Source organism: Mirounga leonina, unplaced genomic scaffold (genome assembly GCF_011800145.1).
Source record: "Mirounga leonina isolate KUSES-001 unplaced genomic scaffold, KU_Mleo_1.0 Mir_125, whole genome shotgun sequence".
Classification (NCBI taxonomy): domain Eukaryota; kingdom Metazoa; phylum Chordata; class Mammalia; order Carnivora; family Phocidae; genus Mirounga; species Mirounga leonina.
Window position 1 is genome coordinate 31,368,515 of NW_023270305.1, and position 22,765 is coordinate 31,391,279.

Here is a 22,765-nt window from a genome sequence, read left to right on the forward strand (position 1 = left end):
ACCTGTGCATTTAATTCAGTTCTTCAGCAACTCTTTAATCTTGATAAAACTAAAGGGGTGGAGGTGAATAGGAAGAAATTCAGGTCAACACTTGTGTTTATGCTTAGGACTAGTCGAGCCTGAAAGTATCTACATTTCTGAGAAAGTGAAACATACCCAGAATAACACTGCTCATTTATCAAAAAGTAGATGACAACAAAAAAGAAGAAACAGCTTTTGTCTTCACTAAGGATAGAAGAATTTAGAGAAAATCTGACTTAACAAAATACAGTATAAAAATGAAAGTTTTTGCCTATAAAATTAGGAAAGATTTTTTAAAAAAACATATGCCTCTTTCTGCTGGCAAAAGTACACAGAGACAGGAATGCTTCAACAGGAATGCTGCCTGAGGGCCTGGCCACAGGTGCAAGCTTCCTGTAGGGCAATTTGGCAGAACATATATATCAACGCCTTAAAACACACAAGGCTTCTGACCTGGTAATGCCACTTCCAGTAATCCTTCCAAAGTCAACAATGAGAGATGGAGACAGGATGATCGTGTATTATTTTTAGTGACAAACCCCACAAAATAATAATTTTTTTTTTTAAAGATTTTATTTATTTCAGAGAGAGAGAATGAGAGAGAGCACATGAGAGGGGGGAGGGGCAGAGGGAGAAGCAGACTCCCTGCCAAGCAGGGAGCCCAATGCGGGACTCGATCCCGGGACTCCAGGATCATGACCTGAGCCGAAGGCAGTCGCTTAACCAACTGAGCCACCCAGGCGCCCCCCCACAAAATAATCTTAACACCAGGAAGAAAATTGGTTAAGTGAACTTTCAAATACTATTATGGGTTCCTACCTAGGTAATCAAAGTTTTTGCAGAAAAAAGCTACCATGACCAAGGGGTTCCTACTATGTACTGAGAAAGTAAGATTCCACACAGTATATACTATATACCCAAATAGGTATGCTTGAATATATTTTATGACCATACAAACACTAAAATGCACTGAAAAGTTAACAGTGTTTATTTGTAGGGGGTGGTTGTTTTTTTTTTTCATTTTTTGTTTTGTTTTTTTTTTAGAAATTTCAGCATTTTTTATAATATTTATTAGTTTTAAGAAGAGAAGGTTGTATGTTTAGGCTTCTCTCCTTTAAAAGCAAACTGAAAGGGAGATTGAGAAGGAAATAACATGGGATAAGATCTAGACATTCAAAGCCAGAGATTAAGGATGCAATCCTCACCCTCTGTAAGTTCTAGATTTACTGTTGATAGAAAAGGAGGGGGGAAAAGTATGCTATGGGGCCCGGATTACTTGAGCTTTTCCCCGAATGCCTCACCTCCTGAAGTGAAAGAAGCGACAAAACACAGGCGAGTCTTTCTGCTGCTCCTTATCCTTGCGGAGGCTGTCCAAGCGACACTCCCTGCACTTGGGCAGCTGGGCGACAATGTTGACACAGGAGTCATCCTGCACAAAGGCCTCACCGCTCTGCTGCAGCTTCCTGAGCTTGGCTGGGTCTGTCAAAACCGACTTCCGGGAGGGGGCTAGGAAAACAGAAGATTAAAGAAATGAGACCTCAAATTTTTAAGTCACCCCAACGTTTGACTGAATTCTTTTCCGAAGGCCAGCTTTCCCAAAGGGAGAACTCCTTAAATACTGATTCAACTGTAATTTCTAAAACTGGCTTAACATAAAACAACCAACAGAATAATTGGAAAGCTTTACTAGCTTTATAGAATAATTCTCATTTGGTAATATCCTTTTGGCAAGGCAACTTAAAACCCCAAATTCAACAACTAGACTCCTAATTCCGAGGTAGCATGTACTTCTATTCACAACCCTAGATAAAAAACTATTTTAGGAAGACTTCCAAATCAGATACTTAAACTCATTGCAACACTAACAATGCCCAGAGACAGATTCACCTCAACAGAGATCCGTGTGCAAGTCAATTCTGTCACTTTGCAAAGGCTGTGTTTCAAAGCACACAAGTGTGTTTTCTAGAGCACTGTGCAAAAGCTAACCATTCTAAATACAGTAACAGCCAAATAGTTTTCCCACACAGGCCCCTGGGTCTATAAAATAAGAACTATCTTCTAAATGCTTCCAAGAAGTGTCACTTGACCCTTGATACTTCTTCAATGTCCTTCACACATATGTTCCATTCAGGATGAAGGGAGTGACTAAAGATAGGATTATGATTTTAAGTAAAGGCATGTTTTAAGTCTTAACGTGTAATGGGCAGGAGAACTTCAAAGGAAATGTTAACACAGTTTCTAAAGAAAAAGGGGAGAAAAAGTAGAGTTTTGACAGGAAGAGTGATCTTTGCGTCAATTGCATCAACCCAAATAACACAGAAATGAATCTATTTATTTATTTATTTATTTATTTATAATAGGAGCCTTGAGGAGTATTTCATATGAAAGCAACAGAAAAGACAAGGGAGCAAGGATGTAGATTATTTGGCAAACAAACAAAAAACAAAAACAAAACCCAAGAAACAACTTTTGGGGAACCAGTTGAGAGACAAGCTGGGAGAGATTAGTAGTTGTGGAGGAAAAGTGAAAGATCTCAAAGCAAAGAAGGCTTTAAATAAAATAAGCATCTTTAATAATGACCTTAGCGGTATTCTAATCTTGCCTCCCTTATTTTTTTAAAGATTTATTTATTTGTCAGAGAGAAAGAGAGAGTGAGAGAGCACAAGCAGGGGAGGCAGCAGGCAGAGGGAGAAGCAGGCTCCCCGCTGAGCAGGGAGCTCGATGCGGGACTCGATCCCAGGACCCTGGGTTCATGACCTGAGCTGAAGGCAAATCCTTGACTGAGCCACCCAGGCATCCCATCTTACCTCTCTTTTAAAGTAGAGCCAGAGCACACTACAAAATGCTAAATGGATGCTGGCTGTCAGGCCGTGATCCCTTTAGCATTCTTATTCAGTTATAGTGAAAGAAAAGGTACAGCAAGAACAGAAAATAAAAGTGATCAATAGTTCAAGGATGTAATTTTATCACTCAGATACTGAAATAAACATCACCCTCCAGGTTGGACCACGTTTTCACAGACCATGGGCAAAGAGTCCAGAGGTTATCTGTTCTGCCCTCACTTACAAGAGGAAATACCTATAAATAAGCAAGCTGAACTACCTAAATCTAGCTCTTTAGCGAGGAGAGCAATAGTTGACCCAATCAATGATTCTCACAAATTTGGAGGAGAGCCAAGAGAAAAAAGATATGCCAACTTCTAAGGAGTCACACATTCACCTAACAGGAAAAAAGACAGCTGTTCTTCGACTCAGCCTGCGTTTGTTTTCTAGCCCCAAACTGGAGAGGGACGCAGGGGACAAAATAGCTTCCAGTCGAGTCTTTCCATACCCACAAGCAGTACCAGTGGACACAGCACAGAGATCCTGATCACACTCTCTCGCTCTTCAACCAGACGTCCCAGTAGACAGCATGCACCAGGACATTTAATGAGGTTTTTCATTTCTCTAAAAATCACTTTAGCTGGTGTACAGTTGTACAACACATAAAGAGACAAAGCGAGACTCCGTAACTCATTTATAGACCTATAATGTGCTTATCGATACAGAATTTTTACTGTTTCTTTACACAACATTAATTTGCCTCCAAAAACTATCTGAATGTAAGGCCTGATGACTCAAAAAGAAAAAAAAAAAGAACAGAAATATGGTTATGAATATTCACTTTCTTTGGGGAGTTATATAATTCAAGAGAAACAGTATAATCTTATGCAATTAATTTTATGCAAATTAACAGCCCTATCACAACTTAAGCCCAAGAATGTAGAAGCTGGGCTAGAAGTTATTACAGGCAAAGACAGGTTTTCCTACTCCTTTAACTCTGCATCCAAAGACCAACAGTCAAATCCATCCATTTTCTCTCTAGCTTCAGAGGCCTGAGGTAAAAGCTAATTGTGCATACATTTCGTTTCCTACTTATCAAAGTGCATAGTGTTTTGTATTAAGTTTTTTTTAAAAGCTATCAAAATCCATGCTAATTTTCCCACACAGCTGACAATTATCAAAGGTATTTTTAAATTGTAATAGCTCTGAACCTTTTGCATACCGAAGCCATTTAGTTCTACTAATTCTAACAGGAGAACTTGTGTTAACTACCATCAGTGTAATGCATCCTCAAACTTAACAGAAGCAGTATGAAATACAATGTAGCATTTTCTCTAGAGTACAGGCATACCTTGGGGACACAGCAGGTGTGTGGTTCCAGACCACTTCAATAAAGCGAGTATCACAGTAAAGCAAATCAAATGAATATTCGGTTTCCCAATGCATGTAAACATTGTATTTATACTATACTGCAATCTATTAAGTGTGCAATAGCCTGGATCCATTGAAAAAACATTATCTATGGTAGCTATAGTCTTACAAAACGTATAAGATTTGAAAGTCAAAATTATTCCTTGATCCATGGGCTGCAGAATGGGTGCTGTTAGCTGACATGAAAACATTAATCTTGTGTATCTCCATCAGAGTTCTTGGGTGGAGAGGTACATTGTCAGTGAGCAGTAATACTTTGAAAGGCATTTTTTTTTCCTGAGCAGTAGGCCTCAACAGTGGGCTTAAAATAGTCAGTAAACCATGTTGTAAGCAAATGTGCTATCATCCAGGCTTTGTTGTTCTATTTATGGAGCACAGGCAGCGTGGATTTAGCATAACCTAAAGGCCTTACGGTTTTCAGAATGGTAAATGAGCACGGCTTCACCTTAAAGTCACCAGCTGCATTAGCCCCTAATAAGAGAATCAGCCTGTTCTTTGAAGCTTTGAAGCCAGGCGCTGATTTCTCCTCCCTAGCTATGAAAGTCTGAGCTGGCATCTTCCTCCAATCTGTCGTGTAGTGTAGCCACCTTCATGAATAATCTGAGCTAGATCTTTGGCTAACTTGCTGCAGCTTCTCCATCACTCACTGCTTCACCTTGCACTTTTATGTTATGGAGGTGCTTCTTTCCTTAAGCCTCATGAACCAACCTCTGATAGCTTCAAACTTTTCTGCAGCTTCCTCACACCTCTCAGCCTTCATAGAACTGAAGAAAGTAATGGCCCTGCTCTGGGCTAGGCTTTGGCTTAAGGATGTTGGAGCTGGTTTGCTCTGCCATCCAGACTGCTAAAACTGTCTCCGTATCAGCAGTAAGGTTGTTCCACTTTCTTATCATTCACATGTTCACTGGAGTAGTACTCTTTAATTTCCTTCCAGAATTTTTATTTTGGATTCACAGCTTGGCTAACTGTCTGGCGTGACAGGCCTAGCTTTATCTTGGCTTTCAACATGCCTTCCTCACTAAGCCTAATCATTTCTAGCTTTTGATTCAAAGTGAGAGACGTGCAACTCTTCCTTTCACGTGAACACTTAGAAGCCACTGTGGGGTTATTACCTGGCCTAATTTCAGTATTTTTGTGTCTGAGGGAATACGCAGGCCGGAGGAGAGGGAGAGAGATGAGGAAATGGCTGGTTGGTGGAGCAGTCAGAACAATGCAACATTTATCAACTAAGTCTCATTTTAGATGGGTGCGGTCTGTGGCACCCCAAAATAATTACAACAGTAACATAAAGGTCACTGACCACAAATCACCATAATATAATGATAATGAAAGGGCTTGAAATATTACAAGAATTACCAAAATGTCACATAGAGACTACAAGTGAGCAAATATTGTTGGGAAAATGGTGTCAAGAGACTTGCTTGACACAGGGATACCACAAACCTTCAATCTGTTAAAAAAAAAAAAAATGCAGTTATCTGCAAAGTGCAATAAAGCAAAACATAATAAAATGAGGTATGCTTGTACACAGTTTTTAAATTGTGAATGCAGTAGGACTTCCCCTTAGGCAAAGAAACTCTGCCTGGTGTTCCAGTCTGTCGTTAAAATCTTTAACCAAAAGTCCTTTTATCTAGAGGTGGTGGTATAATTCTCTGTCTTTTAAAAAAAAAAAAAAAAAGGAAAAAGAAAATTGCAGCTCTGAACTACTTGCGTGAGCATAAAGTATCAATCATCTCTTCCATCTCTCTTTTTTTTTTTTAGAGTGAGGGAGGGAATGGGAGTGGGGAAGGGCAGAGGGAGAGGGAGAATCCCAGGCAGGCTCCAATGCCCAGTGCAGAGCCTGAACGGAGAGCGATCTCACAACCCTGAGAGATCATGACCCGGGCCGAAATCAAGAGTTGGATGCTTAACCAACTGAGCCACCCATCACACAAAAATCAGTGATAAGCTGAAGATGAAATAATCATCAGATTACTTTACATTTTGTTTCAAAATTATTTGCTTACAACCAGAAACTGGGAACCACCTAATTACCCATCTAATAGGAACCAATTAAGTCATCTGATAAATGCATACATAATGGAATCCTTGCAGCCTTTAAAATGTTGATAGACACCTACACTAATTCACAGGATAAAACTGTTGGTATAAACCCATTTGTGTAATAGTTTGTCTGTACTTCTAATATACGTGGGACTAGGTACACCAAGATATTAACGGTAATCATTTCTGAGGAGATTTTGGGATGTTATTTTCTCCTTTGAACTTTTCCAATTGTATGGAATTTTTCTTTTCCTTTTTTTTTAAAGATTTATTTATTTATGAGAGTGCGTGCACACACACAAGTGTGCGCAAGCCAGGGGAGGGGCAGGGGAGAGGAAGGGGGGGGAGAGGAAGAGAGGGAGGGAGAGAGAGAATCCTCAAGCAGACTCCCCACTGAGCAAGGAGCCCAACATGGGACTCAATCCCAGGACCCCAAGATCATGACCTGTGCCGAAATCAAGAGTTGGCTGCTTAACCAACTGAGACACCCAGGTGCCCCGTATGAACTTTTTCTAGAGCCATTTTCATATTATTTTCTCATAAGGTAAGAAAATATATATGTACCCACTACCATCTCTTACCTTCTACCAATAAAGACATGTACAAACACTCACCATTCTGGATTTTATTGTTGCTTCTTGTACAACAGCTTTCATTATCTATTTTTACTGAAGATTCCTTCAAATTCTGTGACTGGCATCCTAAAGTTGAAGGTTCTATCTTCTTTTCCACACAACTATTAGGGCTATTACTATTGACACCTACTTTCTCTTCTGGTTTATTTGAAAGGACATCAGATGTAGAAGGTGCATATTCTAGGTGCTTCTGCAGTTCAGGAGTACTAGCAATTTCCAGTTCTGCTGTAGAAGGCTTTGTAGGTAAGCACTTCCTAGGAAGGCCAGTCGATGATTGAGAAACAGATTCCAATTTGTTTTCCTTATCAGTGTTGGTCTTCAGCTGGGTACAGCTACCTTTTGGTTCACTAAGGGGTTTTAAGTCTCCCGTTCCAATCTGAGAGAACTTTGAAGACAGCAATCCTACTTTGCAGACAACGTCTGCTTTTGTTCTCAGTATTTCAGGCTTTGTATTGAGACAGGAAGAAAGTTCTTCTGGTAAAATCTGTTTATAACATCTGAAACAAAGAATATGAAAAACTAGCATCTAGGTCTCTTCTACCTCTCCTCTACCTTTCAAAAACAATTGTTTGGTACCCTAAGGCAACCAGTATGAAAGAGAAAAAAATCCTTATGTTATGAGAGAACGTAGGATAGGTTTCTGTGAGCTGGAGTTAAAAATAATCAGTCAATGGCTCTGCAAAAACATCTTAAACACTCAGGAAAATATAACCCTAAATCCTATCTGTATGTTCTTATAAATCCTTCACTACTTCAAGTTAGTTCTATACATTACAACATAATGAACCTTAGCTTTCCCTCAAAATAAACTGGGTATCATATGGAACCAAAACCACCAGCAGCACGAAACCCGGTCCGGCTACATGGAACAACATGGAACCAGCCCTGACACTGGGTAATTCCATTCTTGTCTGGTTAGTGATCAGGACCCAAAGCAACTGAAGAGCCAACTGATTACTTGCTTGTTCATAGAATGATCTCCCATCCTCTACCCTAAAAGGCGGTATCCTTAAAGAACTTTTGTTTCTCTGAAATTCATCCTAAAGTTGCTTCCCCAGCAAAACACAAAGTTCTTTTTTCCTATTAAACTTTTCTTCCCATGTCTCTAATAAGGGATTTCATCCTTGAGAAGAAAAAAACAACTTTTTTTAAGTAAGCTCTATGCCCAACTTGGGGCTTGAACTAACAATCCTGAGATCAAGAATCACATGCCCCACCGACTGATCCAGCTAGGGCACTCCAAGAATTTCTTCATTTAAATACTCACATTAGACTTGGGTAACACTGTACTTCTTATTATTCCCTCCTTCTACTCTGAAGATTGCTCCTCCTTCCGTCTAACTGCTCTGCGGCCACCTTCCAAGCTCATCTCGGACAGCCCACTTTCTTCCCAATGAACCAATGTGCTCAGCCACTCTCCCCTCTTACTGCAGCGCTCTTCCAAACCCACCTTTTTTTTGAGATTTTATTTATTTATTTGAGAAAGAGAGAGAGGGAGAGGGGGCATGAGCAGGGGGAAGGGCAGAAGGAGAAGCAGACTCCCCACTGAGCAGGGAGCCCAATGTGGGGCTCGATCCCGGGACTCCAGGATCATGACCTGAGCCAAAGGCAGATGCTTAACTGACTGAGCCACCCAGGTGCCCCAAGCCCACCTTTCTATACCACTGTCTCTCTGACCTGTATCTTAAGCTTTTATCAACTGCCTGCACAGGCCACCACCCCTTCTAAGAGAGAGTCTTCCCTTAAAAGTCTTGTCTCTGTAACCTTGTAGCCACTTTAAATCTCTGGTTACACTTCACATTTCTTACTCATTTTCTTCACCTACAAATTAGCAACCTATTCCTCCTACAACTGCATCCTCATTTCCATGACTTATTTTCTCCATAGCCACGTTTCTCACCTAAAATTGAGATCTGGGCTGATAAGAACCACTCACTATCACCATGTCTCTGGGTTCTCCACACTCCCATTGACCTCAGTCTTCTACATACAACCAACGTGCTCCCTTTTCCTTAAAGCAGACATTTATTCTACAACTATCTATAGTATTTCAATGGACTCTTCTCACTTTATCAAGTCAAGAAAGTTGCTCTTTTCTCACATCTCTTTCATTTTTTTAAATGTTTTCCACATTGTTCTGTATGCCTATCACCCTTTTTACCTCTGAAGGCAAGTGACCAATTTGAAAACTCTAATGAAAAACCTCCCTGGACAACCTGAGATGTGATGAATAGCTGGTCATTACATCAAACACAGCTATACTAACGCTCTATGAAACACCAAATGCAGGTTAATTCTTGCCACTTGAGCAAAGATAAGCTCACACACGATGAACCATGGCTAAAATCATTTTTCCTCCTATTACAAATGAACACCTTTAACAGCTTTACTTACCCTTGAGGAATTTTTGCTCCAAGATTAGGTGGAGAGTTGGCAGCCTGGGGAGTGCTCTGCTGCCTTGGGTCCTTACTAGGTGGAGTTGCTGCAGTACAGCCAAGCAGTATCTCCTTAAAAACTGTTGTGGGAACAGACTGTACAGGACACATACTGGGAGAGGCCTAAAAGACACCAAACCAACAGCTATTAAAAGGAAAGTTCCTAGTTGGGGAATTATGAAGCCCTAGCAAGATTCAAATTTATTTGCTTGGTTTAGAACTAAATAAGCACAATACCATTTCCAAATAAAAAGAACAGGACAGTAAAACAAGTGATAAATCACAAAATTAAGGACTTCTATCCACAGGCTGTTAAATAAATCACGCCAGCTTTTCACAAAATTTGAGTCTTCCTATAAAAGATCACCAGTTGATCTTTTACAGACCTCTGAATCATTATGTCAGGAAAATGCAGCCATGTGGCAATTACTTTAATAATGCAATGCACAAAAGTGAGTTTTCAACGACGGTCTTCAGATGGTAGCAGCTTCACATGCATTCAGTTTAGCATTACTTGAGTGCCTACCACACACTCACTGCATTGGCTGGCAGGAGACCAGACCACGTAGGACTCCTGTAGGCAGTGGTGCCTACTGGGTACCAAGAGAAGCCTTTACAACGCAATAAAGGTTGAGAACACGGTTCTTGCTCTTATATGGCTCTTCAAGTCACGAAGGCCACCCCAAGCTACAAAAAATATCAAGTCATGACAAACCTATGGGAGTTGGGACACGTTCTCTTTTCAGGTAGTTTTATCTTCACAAAAATATAAATAATGGACCTCACTTCTTCCCAATTTACACTTTCCACAAAAGTAAACTTCCCATCAGGGTAAAAGAAGGAAGGGATTAAACTCAACTCCACATGGGCAGTGTCCGGCTAAACAAGGGGAAATCATTCCCCCTTTTCACCAGCCTCTTTGTACACACTTATACATCAAGTCCCGTGCCCTTCCCAGTTGCAACTCTTTCATTCCACAATGACCTTTACACACAATGACCTTTACATTTATCTTACTACCAAATCTACACTTGAAGAATCTTCAAAGTTTCTTCATCCTCTAGGAATTAGTTTCTAAAATTTGAGGTAGAACCTGACCTTAAAACTTAGCAAGTTTTTAAAACTTCACAATTCTGAGTGTATTTACATGTAGTCCATTCATGAATCTTTTTCTCAGACATTTAACTCTGGCAGCCTTGAAAAGAGTGCCTAATGTATGCTAAATAGAAACATCTGAAAAATAAGAATTTACTTAATCACATCAAAGTTTTGGCATACCTTCAAACTATTTTAAAATACAAAACTATCAGATTGTATATTATTTTAGTCAACTCAATTTTGGTTAAATATTAACCTAGTGTTCCCCAGAAAAATTTTTTTGAGGGGGAGACTTTGGTTATTCTAAGAATATCCTTGGGATGGTCAACTTCAGCTTTCTGGCACTCAGTTTCCTAATCCTTAAGCTGAGGTAATTAGAGAAGTTTAGTCCTAAAGTCCTTTTTGACTCTGTTTTAGAATTCTGGTAATCACCTATAAAACACTACCCTCCCAAAGTTGAATTGCCAAGTCATTTCAAAATGCTTACTCGAGGCTCACTTTCACCAAGCATCATCCTTCCTTGTTCCAAATTGTATAGAACTGATGCACTAATATATACAATACCTTTTCTTAAATTACTTTCCTGAGTGTAACCCACTTAAGAAATTTTGATTGAATAAATTTTTTTTCTCCATGAAAGCCACTGTGCTGTAGTCAAAAACCATCTCATCTCATCTACTATATCCAATCAATGAACCAGTAAGTCCTGCCTCTATTTCTAAAATATTTATGGAGGAACGCCTGGGTGGCTCAGTCAGTTAAGCATCTGTCTTCAGCTCAGGTCATGATCCCAGGGTCCTGGGATCAAGTCCCGCATCGGGCTCCCTGCTTATGCTCCCTCTCACTCTCTCTTTCTGACAAATAAATATTTAAAAAAAAAAAAAATTAAATAAAAAATAAAATATTTATGGAATCTAGCCTTTTTTCCATGCCACCACTACCACCAATTTCCCCCTAGACTATCAGGTATCTCCTAACTGGCCTGACTTCCATTTTTTGCCTAAATGTTCTGCCTCCTACTCAATTTTATTGAGAATTTTATTCTACCACAGAGCAATCTTTATAAAACATAAATCAATCAGGGCACCTAAGGGGCTCAGTTGGTTAAGCGTCTGCCTTTAGCTCAGGTCATGATTCTAGGGTCCTGGTATCGAGTCCCACACATCAGGCTCCCTGCTCAGCAGAGAACCTGCTTCTCCCTCTCCCTCGGCCTGCCACTCCCCCTGCTTATGCTGTCAAATAAATAAATAAAATCTTAAAAGAAAAAAAAATATATATATATATCAATCAATCAGATCATGGCACTTCACTGCCTACAAGAATTCTATGTGGTCTGGTCGCCAACCCTCTCCACTCGTGTTATTCTACTTGTTCACAGAGCTTCCACTACATCGGCTTCCCTTCAGGTCTTCAGATGGTCTAAACTTTTTCTTGCCTGCACCTTTGTACTTGTTATTCCCTCTCTAGATAGTTTTCATGTGGCTGGCTAGTTCTATCCCTTCACTCTTCAAATCTGCTCTATTGGGGCGCCTGGGTGGCTCAGTAGTTAAGCATCTGCCTTCGGCTCAGGTCATGATCCCAGGGTCCTGGGATTGAGCCTCGCATTGGGCTCCCTGCTTGGCGGGAAGCTTGCTTCTCCCTCTCCTGCTCCCCCTGCTTGTGTCCCTGCTCTAGCTGTCTCTGTCAAATAAATAAATCTTTAAAAAAAAAAAAAAATCTGCTCTATTGTCACCTCCTCAGAATCTCTGATTACTCTTTCCAAAGCAGTGCCCCACAAGGCACCCCCTTACTCTTTATCATATTACTATGTTTATAACTGTCACCGCACTAGGATACTGTACTTATGCTTTATAAATTACTTTTTTATTGTCAGTCTCCTCACAATGAATTGCACACTCCTTTGGGCAGACCCTACTCTTGTGTCCACTGTTAAACCTTATAAAGCAAGGCACATAGCAGATGCTCAAATAAGACTGGTGGAATACATGAATGAATGAATGCTGTTAGCACTCAGTTATTTCAAAATAGCTATGTTAGTCCTATGACTTACCCTCAAGAGCCAGGCAGTAATGTTCACTAATGTGTCTAGGATATATTTCATACTCAATAAATATTCACTGGAAAGACGGATAGAAGGACAGAGGGAAGGAAGTAGGAATCTGCTGTTTTTACAATGGTGACTCACCACACCAAGGAAAAGATTTGGAGAGGAGTGGTAACACCAGCACAGTGGTTAAGAGCACTGGGCAGACCTTGGTTGGAATCTGGTCTCTGACACTTCCTAGCACATTATTTAAGCTCTCTGAGTTCAGTTTCCTCAACTGTAAAATGAGAATAATGAAGCATACTTTTTATAGGGCTGCGCTCTGCCACAGTGCCTGGCATATAGATTAGCGGACTCAAAGCAGAGAAATACAAAAATTTTCTCAGTATGGTCACCATGTGTTACGAACAGCATAACTCAGGATGCTTTTCCTTTTAGGAATAAAATATATCACTCTAGAAATTTCTAAGAGTTAGCTCAACAGGGATAGGGCTCCAATTCCAAAACCCATCTTCACGTGCATACCGCTGCCCTGGCCTCTGACTTGACAAGGGTCAAGGCTTCTTCTTACCTGAAGAGTTTTCCCTGAAGGTCTTCTATACCAGTCATGGCAATAGTTCCTCCCTGCCAGCAGACGGAGATAATATAATTGAGTGTATGACGGTATTCTAAAAAGGACACTGCTGGCTCACACTACTCAGCAGACTCTCTCAATTAACCAAGCAATGTCCTAACTCTGAGGAATAGTCTGCAAGGCAGAGAAGACCTTCAAGGAACCAGACGTTACTGGCAAACAGGTTGATGCTACGCAAAAGTATTCACCAAGGCAATCAAGAGTCTTGACTACCTAGTCCCAAACACCTGTCTTCCAAAGACCACCCTAAAAGTAAACTCCACGCCAGTCCAACATGTCTGGGAAGTGCTAACAGTGAGGTGTGTGCCAAGTATGTCACCGTACTCACCTTTCCCTCCCATATTTAAATGAACTTTCTTTCCCCACCTCTTCCTTTAACCTGTCTAGCTCTCTGAATCTAGCCCCAGCCAGTGTTTCCAAAATTTGCCTGATTACAAGAACCACCCAGGATAAAAAAAGAATATTTACTGATACGGAAGAATATTCACAACATACTGGAAAGGAATCAAGGAGGCTATAAAACAGTTTGGTTTTTAGTTTGTTTTTTTAAAAGGCCTCCATGATTATACATGAAAAAAACAAAAACAAAAAAAGACAGGAGGAGGGCAGGTATTCCAAAACGTGAATAGTGAGAGTCTGTGAGAAGTATAATTGTAAGTGATGTTTCTTTTGTTTTTCTGGGTTAACTAAAAATTTTAAAATGAGAGTAACTTTTTTTTAATGTGAGAATCTTTATTTGACAAATAAGTAAAATATAAAGGGGAATAACCTTTACAGTAACCATAATAAAAAGAATTTCTAAAAATGCCAATACCCACCTCCAGCCAAATCTATCATCCCAATTTCCTTTAGAATGAGAATTTGACTAGTACAGAGTTTAAGAGCTCAAACACACATTTTTAAAACATCAAATTCAGTTTCTCACTTTAGATGCAGAAATTAAGCTCAAATAGGTTATGGGAACTTATCTCCTAGCCAAAGTTTAGGCTTTTTTCAAAAATAGCCTGTATGGTACCCAATAATCAGTAGCACACAAAGCTACTGAGCTGGACAAAATGCTGACAAGAGATCAAAAAGACATGCTCCCTACCCTTGAAGAGTACGAGTCAGGCAGGGAGGATCACTTATGTACGTATATATTACCACAATTTACATATGCCTTCTTGAAGGCTATACATTTACTTGCTCAATTATGTGTCCCATCACTGATAAACTTGTCACTGTGAAGAACTGGCACCTTCTTCCATAGGAGTTTCCCTGACCCCAGTCCAGGCTGTACCCCAGGATGATTCTTCAGTGATCCATCCGGATGCCATTTCCTATTCTCTAGCCCCCTCCTCAACACATCATGTGGTGCTCCTTTTCATCTCACCAACTATTTACACTGATGCATTCTCCATGACAGGCTACCCCCGATTAACGTCTCCAAACTGGCCTTTATTACCTCTACCCTAGATTGCCAACAATTTATCCAATGTTGAAACCTAACAAGTTATTATTCTACTCTGTTTCTTTCTCAGCTTCTGATACTGTGGAGTACTTGAAAATATCCTCTGTGAGTTTAACTCCAAGATACAAGAATCACTTGCTTGACATCCTCACTTTACAGTCCCTACTACATTACTTCTCCCTTGTAAACTTTAAGGTAAAAATGAAAGTAGTAATATTAATTTCCAATAATAACCTCTTCGTTCTTTCCTGAACAACCTGAGGTGAGGCCTACAGACTTGGAAGGAAGAGAGAGATATATCTTGCTTTACAAAGTTTTTGGTCAAGTGTCAAAGTTCCTGTTGCCTATACATAGGCTTAAGACTCAGGAAAGCCAATCATCTTAGCAGTCAGATTCTTATATATTTGTGTAGCACAGTGCTTACTTTGGTTCTAGCTGATGTTGTAGTCCAGTCTGCCCCGATCCAGAGCCCTAGGTTCATTAACTGACTCTGCCCCACTCCCATACCATTTCTCCTTGCCTTACTCCCACAAACCCCAAAGTTCCCTCTAAAGTGCTGTCAACAATCTTAACACCAACTTGGTCAATTTTAAAATTCTGGACTCCAGCCTGGAGCAGAGCACCATAAAGGTGTTTTTGTCATGGTAACGCAAACGCATCTGGATACCTAAGTTGTAAAAAAATTATTTGTATTGTAATAGGTCCTAAGGATTCAACTCACCTAAAAGGAGAAACAGCCTTAAGTTTCTTGATCTAAATCCTAACCAATTCAGAATAGAATTAAATCCAGTACTTGAACTCACAGTGGCATTCATACCAAACTATACTGTCCTGGACATAAATTAGTAATGGTAAACTAACCACTTCCTTTAAAAAACTAGTATGTTTGTTTAACCAATCATAAATTATCAATCAAACCTCTCTATTACTGAGGAAGGGGAGTCCCATTTCAATACCTACTCAGATTTCTAAGGTTCTTCCCCTCCTCTCATGCCAGGCTTTCTTCCAGCTTGATACACACAACTAGTTTACCCTCAAAAACACTCCTTATGGGTGAAATTGTCAAATCTATTGAGAATTTTCAGCAAATATCAAAAAATAAAACATGTTTTACACAAAAAAAATAGTTAACCAGAAACTTATATTATCTCCATCTGCTTGAGTGTAGAAATTATGGCCAAGATCTGGAACCAGCAAAGAAGAGCAGACAAGACAGCACAGAATAGTAGAGAAGAGAGCTTAATAAACCACTAACAAGCTGGCCACGCACCGTTAGAATTAAGGAAACTTTCACATAAGTGACAAACGTAAGTCAGGTTACCTCAGAGCAAGATTTTGCTTGTTTGGAAACTAGGCTTCCATTATTCTCAGAAGACTTGCGTTTTACAGCTCCAATTCTTGTAGAATTACCTAAAATATTTAAAAATAGGTAGGTTGGCTTCCTGTTTCTCTTAACATGAAAAGGAGAAAGAGGAAAGATAGGAAGGAGAACAAAGGCTTCAATCAAATAATGTATCTTACCACACGTCACAAAGTTATCATGCACAACTTCAACATGAATCAGTGACGGATCAACAATTTTCAGTGCTGGAATCTAAATAAAACAAAGACACTAGAAAACTTAAAAATGCTCAGAAACATACCAGAAATTAGCTCTGTTAACATACAACAGAAGCTTCTTACAAATAATTTCTTTTAAAAACAATAGTTCTATTTATTTTTCTGCTCTAATATTTTAATATAAAGATAATAAAGCTGTTTAGCTCCTATAAGATATTGTAATTCCTTTTTAGAATTATCTTCCTCTGTCAAGTTATCTTACATGCAATTAGCATCATGTTTTACCTCCTCACAGTTGACTTGCAGAGTTTTTGATGCTGGGTTTCCATTTACAATGGTTGCAGAAAACCACTGAGTAGATGGGTCCAAGCTATAAATTTTTACTTCTGAACCAACTAGGTTTTTGTCACCTGAAAAAAAAAAAAAAAATCCTTAGAGCAATTTGCATTATTTCCCAACACACCATCATCCAGGATAAATATTTTCTCAAGTCTTTAAAAAAAGCAGTAAGCAAAAATAAACATTAAAAGATACTGCTATAAACATGAGAAGATGACATTTCAGCAAAGCCAGGAGAAAATTTAAGTTTTTTATTTTAAACTTTTAGGTAAATTAATAGGAAAATGGAATAAAAAGAAACAATATATTTATTCCAGCATTTGTATAAGACCAAGTAGTACCAGATAACTCACTGAGCCCTAACTCACTGTCCTGTGCAGTTTTAGCGGATCCAAATTCAGGAACCCCAACAGAAATGGTAAGTCTTCTAAAATCCTTGACTGTGGAACTGACCAGGAAACTCAGTAATATACGGGAGGATCAGGATTACCAAATTCATGTTTCACCGATTTTTTAAGACTGAAATTTCAAACATATCAAATTCCAGGTCAAAATACAGCTGAGCTTTTTTAATATTTACCTTACTAGTTTTCACATAAGCCCTGAGCTTTCCAAATTTCAGAGACTTCAGAATATATAAAGTCCTTCAATCATCTAGCTGCATGAGGAAAGCAAAAGGAAATCTCTAAAAAATTAGAAATCTCATCATGAGAGAATGAGTGAGGACTAAAATGTACCTTCTTACAAGCTAATCATTGGTCAACTCATGAACTGTCACCAACAAATAAGCTACATACCTTGTAAAAGATGGCTTTCATCCAAATGTTTCACAATCAAAGCTTGAAATTCTTTACTGACATTCTGATTATCCATAAGGGAAAGTCGAAGATTGTTTACATCCTGAAAAATGGAAGAGCATTACATTTTAAGGTAACAAATAAGAGCTGTTTAAACTCCAGTGGACATTTCAACCAGCTTAATGTCAAAGTACTGTCATTAGCCATTTGATGGCACCAAACCACTGCAACTCCAATGAACTTAATAGGTCAAATATAGTAGGAATCCATTAAATAATCACAGATATAGGGGAGACTAAAGTGAAGTCACCCCAAGCTAAGAGCATGACAAATACTAAGAGTGGCTCAAAGCGTAATTTTAAATATGACACAACTTTGACTATGGGAAATATAATAAGGAAACAAACAAGCTGGTCAACCCATGGGAATTCCCAGGGGCAAAACACACACACATAGAAGCACACAGATACGTAGTGTCAATTCACTGAAACTGTTTTTAACAAATAACTTCACACAGACTGATTTAACCTAACTGAATTCCAAATGCAATCTTGTTTACAAATGATAAAGGGGGGATGGGGAGGGACACAATCTGAAGGAACAGCCTAAGTTTTCAGCAAGCCAGTTTTAAAACACTCAATTCTTGGCAGCAGCTCCATTTGGGGCACTATTCCATAGTCTTCTGGCTTTGTGTGCACACTAAGTTACAATAAACGTATACAGAAACTGTCAATAGGAATAACCTGCCAAACACAAACTTAAAAGCACAGAAGCCCTTCTAGTAGCAGGCCTTCTCGCTTGCCCGCCACTGTGAAATGGATACATAGTAGCCAAAAATAGTTCATCCATCTCTCCCGCTGGGAATAACTAGTCTTTAAGAGAGGCCCTGCTGGAAAAATGCATTTCTTAAGCCAAATAACATTAGACTTAACCCAGGGTCTTCAGAAGAGCTCAACATTAATTATCAGAATGGGCCATGGGTGGGGGCTTTTTATTTCTTCATGCTGCTGCAATTTCTAAATAATGTAAATGTGTGCTCCAATTCCTACTAAAAGATAAATAGCACATTAATGGGGAAAGCCACAAATGGCTCTTAAAACAACGTAGAAAAATTCTACTCTGCCTAGGAGAGTTTGAACGCCAGACAGTTGACCTGGGTATTTTGTCTTTTTTCTCACCCACAGGTGGGTAAGTCAAATTCAATCCAAAAAACAGACCTTAAGTTTCAAATCCAACTTCTACATATGCCAAATGATTTTCAGGTTCTCTGTGCATTATTTAGGGCAAGCATTCTACTACAGTAATCACAGTCCTCAACATAGTTTCATACAGTAGAAGCCTAATATGATCATATCTATAAGAGAATGCCCCGAGCACTGAACTTTGGCCACTATTATCATCAGTAAAAGTTAAGAGCACACATCATAATCTCCCTCAATTAATATTAATATTCATACTGATAGCCACAGTGCATCTCACTGAGAACAAATAAAAACTAACTGATCTAGACCTTGCATTTCCAATCTCAAGAAACTAAAGTTCCTACCTTGTTTCTACAAGTTCTACTTTGACTGAAAAGCTTGGACACACAAAAGATGTAAAGCAGAACTGTCCAGAAAACAATGCTGAGAAGTAAAAACTACTCTATCACTAAGTAAAGCAAGGTATCCAAAGCCCCTCCTGTATCTTCCTTGGTCCTTAAGAGCAAGTCATTCTTCCTTTTAAGGCAGGAAAAATATCAACATGCCTACCTGACATCACGAAGGTAACCTGCATCTGAAATTAACTTAAGCAAAAACCCCTTCTTTGTCCTATTTACTTAAACATTAAAAGAAGGTTCAGAATGTGGACTTTGTTTTCACTTACTTCCACGATACGAAAATGAGACTTAAGTAGGGAGAAAGCCAGGGCTTTGGGTTTTCCAATACAGGCACATCAATGGCAATGACCATGGGCCCTAAACTGCCTTTTAACAAATAAGTGACTTTAATTTTTGTACAGTCCACAGAAACATGTCAGGTCACCAAATCCAAGTGGGTAAAGGAGATTAAGTTTCATAAATGACATCTAGAAGACAAATGTTATTATATGACCAACATTACTCCTAAGGGAGTAAGCTAGAGATAATCTGTGTGTTCTTTCCCTCTCTCCCAAATATTTTCATAAAGAAAATAATCACATATAAGCAAGACCCAAGAGCCTAAATGTTATGAAGGGTGGGAGTTTTGCAAGCTAAGTGGAAACATGCATGTGCTCTCAATTCTCATTATTCATGATAATTATGTTTCACTAAGTCACCACAAATGAATAGTGAACCACTGTTCCTAGTGGAAAGATAGGGTTAGGTTCCTTTGAGCCTCTTGGTCAGTTTCATCAACCAACCTATATACTACAATCATGTTTTAAGTGGGTTTCTGTGGAAGACACATTATTTTATCCCACTGCATTATTAATCTGGAAATCACAGCCAACAGCACTGTAACTCACAGCTGAATGAAACTTATCTAACATATGTATTTCCTCCCTAACCACATCATGGCCTTCTTGCACTTAGGAACACTAGATAGCACTTCAGCACTACATTTGGTATAGTGAAACCACCAACAAAAAAAAACACAAAAATTCAGCACTAAAGAGACCTCAAAAAGCACATCAGTTTACAGTATGAGAGATGAAACAAGAAGGCAGAATGTGTCACTTTATCTGACTTCAGCTGGGAAGACTTGTCAGGTAACTCAAATTTTTCACCACTCTGCCAATGTCTGTGAATGACCATGAAAGTGCCTAAGTACTGATTTGGGGGTTATAAATATATTCTAGCAAGCAGGCAACTTCCCACACATAGAATACATAAATAATGACCGCCATACATGGATATGGATATATGTACATGTATATATATACAAATTTTTAAAAATTATTTTTGTATCACCTAGTGTTTCCATACATAAACACACACCATCAACTGTACTACCTCTGTCCTTCCAACCCCAAATGGGCAGCACCAACCCAATGGTTAACATTGAAGGATGATGTCTAACAACTAACTTCTGATGAGATGGGTCCTTTTCTGTGTTATCTACTAGAATTAGAGCAATCAGAATCAGTATTTCAGTTCTCATATTAAAAAATTTATATTTCTATCTTTAGAGTTTAATACTGTTTTTATCTTTTACCTGTATAGGCTTCAGAAGGTCTTTAGAAAGAAACGCTCTTTGTTGATCTCCTAGAAAGCGAATAGAGGTTATGGATCCCAAACCAGCTTTGTCCAACAGAGACTTATACACCTAGAACAAAACAAAATGTCTGGGCGTCACAATTGCCATCAGTATAATTCTGAATATGGGGACTAGCAATTTTCTACACATGCAGAGAGATAAAACCATTAAGTTTTTTACTTACTGCTGGTATCTCACTAACAAATATTTATGAAACCACAACAAGATTGCACAATTTTCATCCAAAATCAATCATTTAAACCAGACACACATTTGGGAGTCATTAACATATAGGTCTGGGTTAAGACATACATGGCTTCTCCAAAATTTATGTGAAAAATTGTGTGTATACATTTTTTTGGGGAGACAGGGCCATGTTTTTAGGAAATCCTTAATAGCTGGGGGTGGGGATACAAAGAGCAAAATACAACTTTAACCAAAACCCTATACCACTCAAAAACCTCCAGCAGCTCTTCTCACCCACAGGCAAAATCTTAACTTTGCTAGCACAGCATGCTAGACCCTTCACAATCTAGTCAGCCTTTCAGCCACCTTCTAGCTTTTCCAACTGTTTAAACCTGGCACTTCCACTGTTAAGCCCTATGTCTCACAAAACCTGAATTGTCCTCTCCAGACACTGTGATCACTCTCATCTTCTAACTACACCCAGATTTACGATGTGGAAATGGCATAATCATGTACTGACTGCCAGCACCTTCAGAGCCAAAGAATATTATGAGTCAGAGAGAACCTCAGAGATCATTAGGCCAAGACTGGCAACCCCTACAGGAGCCAGGAAACAGCCAGATTTTAAGGTATACTCTCCATATTTTAAAAGCAAACAACTAATTCAAATTTTCTTAAAACTCTATAAAGGTCAAGTCAAATATACATATATATGTATGCCTATATACATATGCTGATTTCTGACCTCTGACCTAGACATTCCCCACATTACCTCCATCCCCATTTTTCAAGTGAAGAAAATGAGGTGGGAGAAAGTCAGGGGCCCAGAGTAATAGGGTGCCTAGCAGGGCTGACAGGAGATTCTGGGTGCTCTTCTGACTCCTCTACCTTGCCATATATCTGTACTATTATTCTCCAAAGGCCAAATATTATTCTCTAAAGGCCATATACATTTCCCTTGTTTCACTCATAATGGATTTAATACCCTGTTCTCATAACCCCAAGCTGTACTCACTATTGCAGGCCACTGAACAACTCGTTCAGAAATTTCAGGAGATTTTCGTTCAGCCAAAACCAAGTTATGCTCTACTAAAAATGCTCTCCTTAGAAGGCTGTAGACTTCTATCCATCTTCTCTTCCTCCAAGATTCCCCATCAAACTCCACACACACCTAAACAGAAGTGAAAAACAGCAGATTCAATTAACGAAAATAAACATGAAAAATGCCAAAGTTGAATTATACCCTTAATTTTCTACTTGAATCTTTATCTAAATGTGCTGTCCCTCTTTCCCACTCTTACTTCCTTTCACAGTCCACAATAAACCAACCTAACAGGTTAATCTAACCATCAAGCTTTGGCTTCCACATCATTTTGGGAAATAGCAGTCAAGGAGGCCAATATCTGCCCCAAAAGTAACTTCTAGGAAGCCCATACAGCAAAGAACCCCCATGTAGAAGGTTTTTACATATGTCAGACATCAGAGTTTTGAGAATCAAAAGAAAGAAATTTGAAACCCTAAAAAAAATACCTATTGGGCGTCATTGTGATTCTAAAATGACACTGTGGGCTTAAGATGACCCCCCCACCATCAGCATAATCCACCACTTGTTTTGAATCCCTTTGGTATGCATAGGATTTAGCCTTACAAGGCCTAGTAGACAGCACATCCTCAACATCCCTTTCAGTTGAATAAACTGGGAGTTTGGAGTCAAACACTACTTTGCTAAATATAGAAACAAATGGTTGATAAACTGACCCTAAACTCCTTCAATATTTGGTGTAAAAATCACTATTTTTACTTGACTTAAAATCCCTTTTCTTACTAGAGAGGCCTCTCAGTTTTGGCTTCAAAGAATCAGTTAATGAACACATCAACCCTGTTCATAATTTCATAGACAATCACATCTCCCTTTCCAAGCTTTAACTTAAAAAAAAGTTGAGTTAACTTCCATTCATCTGTCAGAACTCAAATTAAAAAATCCTTTCTTCAAAGAAGCCTTCCCGTACCAATGAGCAACCCCCCCACAGAAAGAGTTCCCCTTGTTAATTG

The 22,765-nt window shown here is 39.1% G+C and overlaps 1 protein-coding gene across 1 annotated transcript in view; it reads right to left on the bottom strand.

Annotated features, from left to right (window-relative positions):
- KDM3A (lysine demethylase 3A) overlaps positions 1–22,765 on the bottom strand; it is a 54,689-nt gene that overhangs the window by 25,381 nt on the left and 6,543 nt on the right. Inside the window, exons 3-11 of the mRNA XM_035001116.1 lie at positions 21,729–21,884; positions 20,486–20,596; positions 17,310–17,412; positions 16,459–16,583; positions 16,135–16,207; positions 15,935–16,023; positions 9,347–9,510; positions 6,932–7,449; positions 1,323–1,527 (exon numbers count right to left, since the gene is read on the bottom strand). Of these exons, the coding sequence (XP_034857007.1) occupies positions 1,323–1,527; positions 6,932–7,449; positions 9,347–9,510; positions 15,935–16,023; positions 16,135–16,207; positions 16,459–16,583; positions 17,310–17,412; positions 20,486–20,596; positions 21,729–21,884 (1,544 nt within the window). The remainder of the gene's footprint in view (positions 1–1,322; positions 1,528–6,931; positions 7,450–9,346; positions 9,511–15,934; positions 16,024–16,134; positions 16,208–16,458; positions 16,584–17,309; positions 17,413–20,485; positions 20,597–21,728; positions 21,885–22,765) is intronic.